Source organism: Limulus polyphemus, unplaced genomic scaffold (assembly GCF_000517525.1).
Source record: "Limulus polyphemus unplaced genomic scaffold, Limulus_polyphemus-2.1.2 Scaffold2888, whole genome shotgun sequence".
NCBI lineage: Eukaryota > Metazoa > Arthropoda > Merostomata > Xiphosura > Limulidae > Limulus > Limulus polyphemus.
This window is the reverse complement of record NW_013668498.1, coordinates 60,339-74,561: the sequence shown is the minus strand read 5'-3', so window position 1 is coordinate 74,561 and position 14,223 is coordinate 60,339. Positions and strand designations below refer to the sequence as shown.

Here is a 14,223-nt window from a genome sequence, read left to right as displayed (position 1 = left end):
TATATATATATATATATATATATATATATATATATAAAGGAGAACATATGTGGAATGATTTAGGGTACATGAAATGTCAATGGCAAATAAATCTGACAGATGATGTCTAGAGGCCAATAGAAGAAGGAAATAAGTCTTAAGGGATAAGTGAAAAATTGAACACAAAGACAGAGGTTCAAACAGAGGCAAAGTAAGACAGTGAAGAACCACACTGACAATCTGGAAGGAATGCTCGACGAGGAGGGAAAACGAATCCAGAAGGAATGCAACAATAGGGAGAGGGTAGGAAAGGTACAAACTTTACAACACCAGGAAAAATGAAGAGTGTGGAATAAGGCAGCCCAATAACCCACGATCAGAAAAATTTTAAATGTGGAATAAGACAGCCTGATAACCTGTGATCAAGGAGACCAAAGACCCCTGATCAAATAGCCAAGTGAGTAAGTCCATAAGAAGAGGAACAGTGGGTCATGCAGGAGAAAACCCCAACCCAAAGACCAACAGTGGAAAACATTCCACTTCTGTTGATAAACATCCATAGAGGAAGGGCAAATAGAAAAACTAAAAATGAATGAACATGCCAGAACAATCTAGACCAGATAAAACCAGGCATGAAGATAGAGGATATGAAGGGCTGGATAAAAGAAGAAATGTAGCAGGAATGGAGTAAGAAGACGAGGTAATGGTAGAGTAGATTGGAGCTGGAGTAGCCACGGAAACCATGGTTGTGCCAGCCAGTAAGGAGCAAACAGAAGGACTTGACACAGAGTGGCATGGATGATCAAAATCACCTTGGAAATAATATGGATGTGAGGATACACATAAAGGTATTTGTTGGTCAAATCCTGACTGAATGCATCAACATCCAGTGCAAGTGGATGAGGAATCAGAGACCAAAACAGAGGTAACATGGTATTGAGGGATGTGGCAAATGCATCCAGGTGAGGAGTACCCCACTGAAGGCATAGCCACTGGAAAATGAGAGGTTCAAGAAACCACTCCATTGGATAAACTTTACTGGGATGGGAAAGATGATCCGCAACCAGATTGAAATCACCCAGAACATGGCATGCAAGGAGACAAATACTGAGCATGTGGGCCCCAAAAAAAGGAGATCAAAGATCGACCACAAATGGAATGAGAACAGGTGCTGCCCTGGTGATTGATATAAGCCACAACCATAGAATTGTTGGAATGATCAGATGATTCCTGGCAAGATGAAGAAAATGATCCAAAGCACAATGTACAGCCAGAAGCTCCAAGATGTTGATATGGTAAGATTGCTCGACAGGAGACCACAGACCTGAAGCTTCCTGCTGATTGACCCATGCCCCCCAAACCTGGAGGGAAAGTATGTCAAGCTTTGCAATCTGGATGAAGGGAAGGAAGTAGAACACTTACTGATGTGTAAGCCTTGTCCAACCACCAATGCAGATTGTCAATAAGGGAAGGAGGAAAGGAAATAGGAATCTCTAATGGATCCTGTGCAAGGTGCCATTGGTTGTGTAGAGTCCACTGAAGAGATCTCATATGCACTTGACCCAAGGGGATAAGGGCTTCCTGGGGACTCAAGGGGGGTCGAAGAGGAGAAGGTTGGTCCAAACTGAGATGAGTGTTGAAAAAGACACCCAAGTGGACAAAATATTGGGTATATATATAAGGAATGACTTCTCCAAAGTGATTTACCAACACATGAGCTGCCTCCAAGAGCAGAAGATGAGTATGATGGGCAGACTCTTGTTTGGAATGAGCTAACAGAAGCAAATCATCCATGTAATGGTGTAAGAGCAACCTCTGAGCATGCATATGTTGGGCAAAAGCCTTTACCACTCAACAAAAGATATTCAGGGAGGAGCAAGCAAGAATGGGGGGAGCAAAATTAACAAACTACCCTGTGTTGAACAATATGAAGATAGCACTTCGACAGACGAGATACTGGAATATGCAGAAAGCATCCATGACATCTACCTTGATCATCCATAAACCTGGAGAAAAAGCCCACCTGAGGGTAAGAAAGGACTCCATGGTAAATCAGGGCAGAACCAAAAATTTATTGAGGAGAGACAAATCAATTACAAGTTGCCAGTCTCTGGTTTTATTGGGTACCACAAACAGCTTTGAATAATAAACTGGAGCAAGGATGAGTTACAGGTTCATTAGTTTTTAGGAAAGAAGATTTTGTATGGCTTCAAACAGATGTTGACTGGTGGTAGGATCCTGAGGCAATGGAAAGGATATAGGTACCTGAGACAACAGAGGAGAGGAAAGGAAGTAAATGACAAGTTTCTCAGATAATACCTGAATAACCCACAGATCTACGACAAAATCAGTCAAGCAAGTTCTAACTGGACCAGAACTCATCAGGTAGTCACTGGTACTGTTGGCGACGTGTCCATCTGCGTTTAATAATACAATGAAAGGAGAAACCCCCTAGAGAAAATAACTGGTAAGAGCTGGGAAGGAGTAGGAGAGAAAACAGTAATAGGGACTTGTCTAGGCTGTGAACAAGACAAACGATCAACCAAAGATGAAAGGGTTGATTGTTGTCTCACTGATTCAACACGGGATTCCAAAGTCTCAGGAATAATTTTGAAAACAGACAACTGGAGAAAAGTATGTCCCAGATGTAAGTAGGTGGTAAACAAACTTGGGACAATAGAGCATCCTTCTCCAGAAGATCCCAACACCAGAGAAACCATGTGTGTAAGGAAAGAGCCGAGGAAGACAAATGTGCCAACGTGGAGGTAATCAGAGAAAGGCTATCCCTCGAAATACCCTCAAGATCTCGATGGAGTGCATTGGAAAAGAGGTGGATAGTAGACAAATACCATAGGAGACTCAATAGGGTAAAACAAAGGTGGGAAAACTGTGAGTGGGATGAACAAACAGGAGGATCAGGATCTGCACCCCACACACGCAAAATTTATTCCAACTGTTGAGAATCAAGAAATGGAAATTCAGCCTGATGGTAGGCCAAAGCAAACTGATTTGAAGCCAGTGGAGTGTGAGGCATGCTAGCACCCTCAACCATGTGAAAGACAAAATGCTCTGCATGAACCCTAACATCCAAGGAAGGTGGGGACACAAAATACTGAGAGGAGGGGGTAACAAAGAAGGAAGGGGATTATAAGAAACTGGGGAAATAGATAAAACAGAAAACATCCGAGAAATCATATCTTAAAAAAAGCTGCATTTGGCCAAGCTGATTCCACAGTAGGGGCATAGGAAGACACGGCAAAATGAGGTGGAGGAAAAAGCTGTCAGATTCCTCATCGACCCAAACAGGTTTGGCATGTTCAAGAGGAATATGTACAACATCAGGAGAAGAGGTTCACTCAAAAAACAAACAATCTCATGGTGGATGAAAGCCAATAATTCCATAGCCGAGTTACCCCTACCTGCAGCCTGTGTGCTGGTAGAAGTGGTAACTTGGACTTCATAATTCATTGTTAACAATAAATGGTCAAACACAACAGTGTTAGAACAGTCCTTGAATTATTCTTTCTGGTACTGGTGTTTTGAGATTATTGCAGTGTTTCATTATTTGAGAAGGCTAGTTTGTTTGTATTCTGATCCATTACATTACCTCTGCTAACATAAATAACTATTCTCGTTCAGTGATGCTCTCTATATGCAAAAATTTTTTTCACATGCCACAACCCTTGAGCTCCCACATACCCAACAATCAATATGGTTCAACTGTGTCTTGCATGTTGATCATCGTGTGACAACCCTCCACCAATAGGAGTGTGATACACCCTCCTAATTCATGTGACTCCCTCTATTCGATTCTGCAGAACTATCACTTCTCATTTGGCAGGGCTCTTGTCAAGACTTTTTTTTTATTGTGCTCTTAAATTGTTTTTTTTTTTTTACAAATTAACTCTGAAGTAGAATTGTTCTTTTTCAATTTTAGAAAAGTTCACAAACTTCAAGATAATTTATTTTTCCCAGTTTCATTTTTTTAAAAATAAACATATTAATCTGAATATTATGCTCTTAGAATAAAGCTGTGGTAAAAATCCTTAATGATAAAAATAACTTTTATGATTGAATTGTTATGTACAAAAGATGTGCGGACTTTTCTAGTTAAACAATCCAAAGCAAAAATGCAAATGCATAATCTCTGGTTGCAAGTTTACTATAGGTTATAGAAATTTGTAACTTTGGGCTATGACTTGTAGGTTAACATTCAGCCAAAAGCATAAAGCAAAAACACTTAAATATGAACCATATAATATATAATCAAAAGGCTTTCAAAAGTTAAAATAACTTCAATAAGAAATATAGGCATTTTTATACATAAAAAATATATCCTTATTCTTACAGGCAAAATAATGGAACTATAAATTCAGAAGACAACTGGTAGGATAATTTTGGGGATGGAAAGGTTATCTTATGGGGCTATGTTAAGATAACTTTTTTCTCTTGATGAAAGAATGTTAAGAATGATCTTATTCAAATTTACAAAATTATTTAGGGGATATAAAAAATGAAGGCCTCTGATTTCTTTGTGCTATATTCTGAAGACAGTAGATGAGAGGACACAAGTTTAAGATTTGTAAAAGATAAAATAGACTTCAGCTAAGACAGTTTTATTTTTTAACAAGGTTTATGGAATGAGCTGCCATTAGCAATAACAGAGTCCAGTACTGTAAAAAGAGTTTAAAAGGAAAATCAACAGTTTCCTAAGAAATGAAACAAAGGGTGGGTTTAAGCACTTACTTTTCTTAAGGGTGAGCATGAAGGGACAGCCTTGAAGGACCAAATAGTCCGCTGTTGTCCATATATTATGTTAAGTGTTAGTACAATACATATTGTATTTTTCACTTACCTTTCCAGGAATAAAACAACACAAACCCATTTCAACATACTTCATGAAAGTCATGCTTAGTAGAGACAGCCTTGTTTCAACTGCTGTTAAAATGTCACAATGACGTGCAAGTGGGTGATTTCTTCGTTCAGACTCTCTTCTTGGTAACTGTGCCTTAACATTTCTGAGGCACCGAGCATGGAACTTTTCAACCTGAATAAATCCTACATTCAGGACATGCTGACAACACCTGTTAAACTTCTTGCATACCTTTAAGGAAAGACAAAAAATTGACAGCAGACTCAATAATGAAATAATTCGTTATTATTAGTTTTATTTTTGTAGGAAACTTTAGATACATGATTTGAGCATATTTTATGTCAACAATTTTTAGAAATAATTTTATAAGTAACTTAAAATGAAATACTATGTATATTCAGTGATGGTCTAATGGTAAGCAACCTAGGCAGTTGCCTAGAGCAATATATTGTGGGGGTGGGCAGATGTCAAACTGGAAGTCAGAAGGAGGGGGGGGGGTCGAGGAATTAGCAGGAAGAAGGAATGGTGGAGAGAATGACCATTTCCCTAGAGAAAGGCATACACACTGGACAACATCATACCAGCACTCCCTTTGCAGAAAATAAAATATTTAGAAAATAATAATCAAACTTTAATGGAATTTTTAAAATACTGAATACAAGATTTTAAACTAAGAAAATGCTGATGATTATAACATGTAGTTAGGATTGTCTTGAAGTAGAGCTAAAGAAAATAAAACTTGTATTTTTGTGTGATATGGAGATGGCAATTTAAATATTAGCCCATATCTAAAAATCATCTTTGAACATTCTTTTGTATATTTTAATTTTCTATTAGCTTTTCTTCCCTCTCCTTCTCTTATTACTAAGATACATTCCAAATATTACAATAAAATGTTAGTATTTAGTGATAAAATGTTTCAAAAATAATACTTACTGAAAAGTACAATTTTTTAAAGTATAATTATCAATATTCCTGATGCAAGGACTACTTTGACCATGCTGTTTTCATAAAATAAGAATATAAAGACGCGTTACTTGTGACATACAGATGATCTCCAAAAAGAACTTTAAACTGAACAAAGCTTTTCAGTTTTGAAACTAAAAAAGAGTTTATTTTTAATTCCCATGTGTGTATGTAATCTTAAGATGTAATACAGTGTACATTATATTCATTACTTAAAACATCGAGGAGCTTATCCAACTTGAACACTATTAATGTACAAAGTAATGTTCTAACTTTTTCACATAAAAGATATTTCTCAAGCAAATCTGGATAAGAATTATAATGTAAAGGAAGATTATTATTTCTACATAACTGCTGTAGTTGACTCTCCAGTTATATTTTGGTGCCAAAAATTGATATAAGACATTTATTTTTTAAAATACTTCAAAATTTTGCTATTCCAAAAATTGGTTAAGAAAATCCAATTAAGTTTTAGCAGGCTAAATGACTCAAAATGATATAAACAGAAAGGTTTTAATGTTTTGTGCTTAAGTATAATTAAAAATAAATAAATTTGAATAATTCACAAACACCAAAATTATATCCTGAGAGAAAATTAAAATATATCAAGCATGTGTGTGAAAATTTTTATCACCCAATACTCATTTGTGTAAAATATTTGATAATGTGTACAAATACAATTACTGAATTCTTTTTCAAGAAAAACAAAAACACTATCAGCATTCTGAGTTCAATTTATATATATAAGTAAAATACCACTTCACTATGCCTCAACTTAGAAATTGTTTGGCCAAATTAGGTTTATTTTACCTTCAGAAAAGGGTTGAAACTCTGACCCAGATAAGCTTTAAATAAAATGTTGCATGTTCTTGATTATTGTTTTATTAGTTTACACTTTGAAATCAGTATCTGCATGGTAATATCTGTTCACATTCATATTTCAAATATTTTGATTCATTACTTGTTAATATGCGCATGTGTGATGCAAACAAGACAATCATCCAAATTCTAATCCTCTAGTCGCATCCTTCTCACAAACTGCATATGTTTTCAAGATATTTTAAGCAACATTACTGCTATGTTCTTCATATTATAGCAGTTCATTTGATCACAACATTAATGAAGGTAAATTCATTCCTGTACTTGTTTTAAAATTTGTTACATAGATGCTAAATCCTATCCATAGGATATAATTTGTATTGGGGGATAAGATTTGATGGCACATCTGTTTTAGGATCTTAACAAAGCATAAAGTAATTTTGTTCTGCAAATACATCTGGATCTATGTTTCCACAACATGTAATAACCTTAACATATAAGTAATCATTATTAACTTATATATGGTAATAGTTGTTAAAATTAAACAGGATGCCCAAACACAAATTATTAACTTCCCTCACTATCTGAAACACTATAAATAAATTCCCCTAATTACCTTACAATTCACAGATACAAACTTGTACTTTAAAACATGACCTTTTTCATTCTACCAAGACCTCAGCAAAATTCTCTGAGGTATTATAATGTTTATATACAAACTTATTTCTTCCTCAGCTCATCCATATAATTCCCATCCAAATTATAAGGTCTTTCTAGATTGTTGTACTTAAACTATATGACTTTGTATTTCTCAATATTTAAAATAAATGCATGTTTTACTTCTATGAACACTCACTAAACCTATTAAGATCCTCTTCGACGGTTATAAATTATCCAATAAAAAACAGTTTAAACCAAGCCAATTATTTATCTAGTTTTTTAGCATTACCAATGAAAGCTGTTCCATAATAACTTAGTAATCAACTTACTTCCAGCAATTTACATTAAAAATGTGACAACAGAAAATGCATAATATGCATGCATATCACACATGCTTCTTGTTTGACTTCTGAGATTTGGAAGATTTTAGAATATGTCCCTAGGAGTAATTTTGAATTTTGTTTAAATCTAATTAAAAATAATGACTCGGGATAGTTCAAAAGGCATTAAAAGTTTTTTTAAAAAAATTCATTTATTCTGAATCTATGTATTTTTCATATAACACATGGTCAAGAAAGTACAGCAGATGATTTAATCAATTAAGTATGAGCAGTTAAATCAATGAATCAAAATTAAATTTTCCAATCATTACTGTTTTTGATTATTCCAATAATCAAAGTAATAAAAATATTGTTATTATATTTGCTTGTAGTTGAACATAAGGTTATCTGTGCACTGCCTAATTTTACCCTTATAAGTTTTTTTTCAAGTTCGTTAAGCTTTGTTGATTTGAGCTCATGATTCAATGGTCTCTGGTTCAATTCTCATTGCCACCAATCTCGCTCACCCTGTTTTGTTATGGAAATGCCATTAAGCTGATCTGCTATTGTCATTAATTTCAAACTGCTGACTAGAGGAAAGGCAACTCTCTAGAAGTAGCCATCACTAATTTTTTTTTTCTTCATGAACTGCTGACTAGAAGGAAGCCAACTGGTTGGCAGCACCCACCACCACCATTTTTTTCTTTTTGAATTGTTAAATAGAGGGAAGGCTGGCATCAACTATCACCATTTTTTTTAAATTGTACACACCATGGTTTGAGGAACACTGTACTAACCAATTAATTGAATATAATAGATCAATTAAACTTACTTTACATTATTAGTATTATTCATGCTTTAATTTCTCTGTACTGGTATTATTTTATATATATTGCATCACATTATCATTTTCTCTATTTCCCACCATCTTTTGCAGTTATTTTATTTAAAATTTTATCCTTAAAAAAAGAAAAAAAGGTTAATATTTCTTATAACTATTATCACACTTAAGCCTTTTATGTACTGTACACACCTCTATGACACAAACTTAACCTGACACCAACAACTCTAGGTTATGATTGGATAGTTCTCAAGGCTAACTCATATCGAACATCTGGTTTACATGATGATGACATCTGTGCCTATATATTTCATTACACTCATTAAACATAACCCTTTATTCTCCTGAAGAAGAACACTAAACTATTCAAAAGTGCTCAAGTTTTGGGTCTTGTTTGAAAACCATAGATTAATAGGATTGTCAATTAATTAATTAGCAAGTACCACTAATCACCCAGCTATACACTGACTTCATTCTAGCTCCCTTTGTTCCTTTTTCATTCTATGGAGACAACAGTTGTTCTTCCCATGGGAAGAATGGTTATAACACTGCACATCATACAAGAATGTTCACAGCCAGTGTGCTTCAGTGGTAAGCAGATGATATGTTAAAGTCATGGCCTCTGCTACATTGAATGAGAATGATCAGTCACATGGGTAGTGTTAGTTGCTATGGTTAAATCTGACACGTCGTATCAAATAAGAAACATTATCTTCAAACATTCACGCATAGGATCTTAAGTGATTTGTTTGATGCAAAAAGATTCCAGGAAAAAAGGTAAGTTTTCTAATTAATGAACCCAGTGAAATGAGATTATCTAGAAAGCAAATACACACACTGTTTTATTAGCCACAGCATAGTGGCTCATAGAATGGCTCCGAGTTTTTCAAGTACAAACTTTTAGCTCATACCTTCATCATTTCTGGACTGATTTAAGATGTAATTACAGTTTTGGGCCCAGGAGATCAAACCCTTTAAACTGATGTATTTGACCATGCCCAAGGTCTCATACATGAATTTATTCTAATCCTTCCTAAAAGAAGTTCAATTTGAGGGTAGGCTGGTAAAGATCCTGATTAGTAATAAAATCAAAATGGGTATACGTGCACCCCATGCTTGGTATTGCTAGTGCACAAAAATATAGCTAACAAAAAGGATAAAAAGGTTTCATTGATTAATTTATTTTAATCCTGTCTTAAAGAATTTCGAGTGCCACGGCTATCATAAAATGATTATTTTACTCTGGAAATATTTGTTTTTGCATTTGCTTAAAAATATATCCATTTAAGTTAAAAATTATAAAAATAAAAGTATTGAGCCTCAAATTTAATTTGAATTGGGCAACTAGTGGTATCTGCTAACTGATTAATCAACAGACCCATTAATCAATTACATTTGACAAAATGATTAGCACAGTGTTCCTCAAACCATAGTACGTACAAGTGATGGTCATGGGTGCTGACAGAAAATTGCCTTCCCATTTGTCAACAATTGAAAATTAGCATGTTATGTAGCTTTACACTTAGCAACAAACAAACATAATAATAATATTTCTATTACTTTAATATGGAGAGTTGGAATAAACAAAAACAGTAATAATTGAAAACACCAATTTTGATTAGCTGATTATTTTTGTAACAATCAATGTATCATAATTTCAATCAATAGCTGTAATAATCAAAAATAGTAATACTCAAAAACATTAATTTCAATTAATAATCGATTGGTTTAAATGACATTAATTGATGTAATCAGTGTTCATAGGTAGTTTATTAAATTGCTCAGCTCTAGATTTAATATACATCGTACCTTACTGTCAGTGTTAATTTTGACTTTTAGCGACTCTTCAAACATCTGAAACAAAATACTTTGTTTTCAAGGTTTGTTTTAAATAGATCATGCAGTCAGTAATAAAAACGTTTAATTTAATTCTGCATACCATAAAGAGCTACTTCAGTACTTTTTCAGAATACAAATTTATAAAAGTGAAATTGACACTAAGGTATACATGCCTAAAATGGGGTGTATTATAGAATAACTCTAAATATAAAACTATACAAGTTCTTAGTCCAAAAATAAGTAACTTGGGTCAGCCATACTTTTCTATATATACATGTATATGGTTTGACATCCTCTCTCAAAACTATGTTTAAAGTGTATCCACTCAGAAACAATATTATATACTGAATTTTATTGAAGATGAAAATATTAAAATATTAGCAGTGTTGTAACTAATGTTTTTAAATAATTTTCTTTCCATTTACTAATTTAGTTACATATTCAATTATTGCCAAAAAAAAATCTACTTCTGAGAGAAAAAATGACATAACAAGTGGACATAAGGAAACATTACATTATCTGAACTGGGATACTATCATACAGCATGTGAATGGGATCCAACAGACTATACTTATTACAAGTTTCTGGTGTAAGTACTTTCTTATTATACATGTTATTTGCCAAAATCATTGGAAGGCCTGTCATATGTTTATAGCAAAGAAACTGACATCGCAAATCAGTAAATTCAGAGCACTTTAGCTAACCAGGCTTTATCAGTATTTGTCTTAGAAAGGTTAAGTTTAATCCTAATTGTAACTATGACATAAAATTTATGCCCACTGCCTTTTAGTTTTACATTTGCATCACTCATATACATTGAAATTGGTCATAAAGACCAAAGAAAAAACTTTAAGATTATAAATGAGTGTTCCAAACTTGTATCTATGCTAAATGAGAAACCATAATTTCTCTTTTTTTCAGGAGTTAAATTGGGGCTGAATGGTCTGAAACTCTGTTCCTCTTTTTGAGGATTCAAGCCATTACTGTTCCTGGTCTTCTGATTGGAAGTGAAAAAAAAAAAAGACAATCACAAAGAAACCACTACCATGTTCTTTCAGCAATGTGTTGATACTAAGTGCTATGTGCAGGCCTGCATATATATAATAAAATCATGTGTCACAATTAACTTAGTTCATAAGCCTGCTGTAGTCAAGTGTCAACAGCAATGACTGAGGATAAGAAAATAAAATAAGATATAACATTTCAACATGTTCCCATGGAGTGTATATCCTCTACTGTACTATACTGTGATCAATATTGCTTCTATAAAGATGATCACAAAATAAGTACCACTTCTTTCAAAATCTCAGTTTAACCACAGCCTTCTTTGCACTTTAAGATAACACAAAACTTATTTGTAAATCTTTTAAATTGAATACTTCACCTTATAAAACATTTTTTAGACATTAAATTGTTATTTCTAAAAATAACTTTAAATACTGATTCTTATTATGTTCATTACCAAATGGCTATCTCTATCCTAATGGCACAGGCAATGTTATTTTAATGGGGAAAAATCATATACATTTAACTTTAAATTGCATCTTTGGAAAAATATTTAAAAAACATTTAGAAACTGGTTTTCTAAGATGAAGTTATAATATAAGAGTTTATAATACAAGCTTGAATCTTGTTTCTCTACAAACACAAGTGTAAAATGGTTATTTATACAATGTAACAAGTAAAAAACAAACATTAACTTTGTGCTAACATTTAACAATAACACCGTACAGTTACATAAGTTTTAACAAACAATCTCATTTCCTCTCTTCACTCAAAAAAGTCAATTTTCTACAGTACTAGAGTAAATTCTACCTTACGGCCTGTATTGTTGGAGTGCTTGTAGTAGTTCTAGCAGTAAAATAATACTAACAGGCCTGGTAGCTACTGTAATATTTTATATTTTAGTCTTACCAATCTTCGATGACATATTTCATCATAGGAGAGAAAGGTAAGGATTTTCTCTAGAAGCTCTGTTGGTAGCTTCAATATATGTACATCATCATTGTCGAATTCAGCATCCATTAGCTTCTGTAAATAACTGATGTGCAATACTTTTCAATTAATTATTCTGTAGTATATGAAAACTCTCAATATGTATAAAATTAAAATATTTATACCATATACATAATCTTGACGAAATAAGAAATTTTGGTTCCATCAACGTAAAATTACACTTGTCACTAGAGGGATACTTTCGTACACGGGATGTAGTATGTTACTCAAAATAAAAACACTTCATTATGCTTATAAATTGGTGTTTGTCAGTTAACTATTACATTAGCAAAATATGTTTTTATACACAAGTATAACTTTTCATAAATAAGCACATAATTATGTATGCATATATCACTATTATTTACGTTACATAAATGATTTAACTCTGTAAATCATCATGATCTATTCTTTGTTTTAGAACAACACCACATTTGGCTATTTCCTGTGTCCACCGTGGGAAATCGAGCCCCAGATTTTAGCGTTGAAAGTCCGTAAACTTATCACTGTCTCATCGTGGGACAATGATCTATTGGCTGTCCCAGAGTGTTTTGTATCCATCCCTGTAAAGCATTATTACTGATAATACAGAAATACTTGAAGCTAAGAATCTATTATTGCTTTATTTTCATATTGCTACACTGTTTGTAGGCGCACTTAATTTAAAAATAAGGAAAACTCAACTTGTACTTCATCTTTTTCGTGTAATACCATAACGCACCACGACGACTATATTAACATAAAAACAATTCTATGTTACTGAGATTTATTTTTTGGCTATATGGCGATTTCCATATATTGTTTTATTCATGGAAAGTGGTTTGCAGTGAGTTTTGTCTTTGTTATTTCAGTTGGTATAACATAGGTCTTAGACCTTGGCCTAACCTAACAATAATGAACATACACAGACATCTCGAGATCCTGAACCAGATATATTTAGTAAGACCTGTATATTAGTATTCACTACATATGCTTATTTATTGAATTTCGCGCAAAGTACGCAAGGGCTATCTGCGCTAGCCTTCCCTAGTTTTGAAGACATAGACTAGAAGGAATGCAGCTAGTCAACGTCACTCACCTGTAGTTCTTGGGCTAATCTTTACCAACAAATAGTAGGATTGACTCTTACTTTATAACATCCCCTACGGATGAAAGGGCGAGCGTGTTAGGCAACAGATTTCAATCCCTTTCTTTGTTCTGTAAATGATGTCTATTCTGCCTGAGGGGATATTTTGATAATATCTAACATTCGAGTTAAAAGGATTGACATTGCAATATCCTTTGCTAGCGGATTATGACGTTGACTAAATGTAACAGCCAACTAATGTTGTAAGGGAACAAAAGTCACTAGGTGACGCTGTAAAGTTGATAGAGAAAGCGAGCTTACTTGTTGAATTCAACTTCCTTAGCCAGTTTATACTAATTCAAGTGAATATTTCATTACTTCTTTTAAGAGCTGTGAAACTAAATACAGGATGGTCCGGTGCTTATGGGATTTTTCACCGATAAATACAGCTTAGTAGAAAAGACTGTCATTTCGACTGAGTAGGTATGTAAACTACGTTTTTTGTTTCTTTGTTAATTTATTCAAATTTATCCAGGCTCATTATTTATACCATTCGTTATTTTACATATCAAAGAATTCAGTCAAGTTATCTATTAGAGAAACTCAATTTCTCGATTGAATCTGTAGCTATTTTCGAGTTTGCCTAGCTGATACTTGATGGGAAATCAGTTTCACCTGAAAGTACCACAATTCTATATGTACTGTTGCGTCAGCGAGGTCACGTGACTTGTGTCACGCCACCTATTTTCTAGAACTATCCTGTTCCTTCGGGAGTGCTCTAGCATTTGTTAGATTGGGGGTGGCCTGGTATATATAAGATGGTCACGGCGTGACCTGACAATGTGTGTGTAGGTAGTGAGTAATT

At 33.8% G+C, this 14,223-nt stretch overlaps 1 protein-coding gene across 1 annotated transcript in view; it reads right to left on the bottom strand.

The window, feature by feature from the left end:
* LOC106468141 (F-box only protein 28-like) overlaps positions 1-12,479 on the bottom strand; it is a 27,702-nt gene extending 15,223 nt beyond the window's left edge. Inside the window, exons 1-2 of the mRNA XM_013928552.2 lie at positions 12,212-12,479; positions 4,835-5,083 (exon numbers count right to left, since the gene is read on the bottom strand). Coding sequence (XP_013784006.1) covers positions 4,835-5,083; positions 12,212-12,322 — 360 coding nt within the window. The 5' untranslated portion in view covers positions 12,323-12,479. The remainder of the gene's footprint in view (positions 1-4,834; positions 5,084-12,211) is intronic.
* Positions 12,480-14,223: the final 1,744 nt, after the last annotated feature.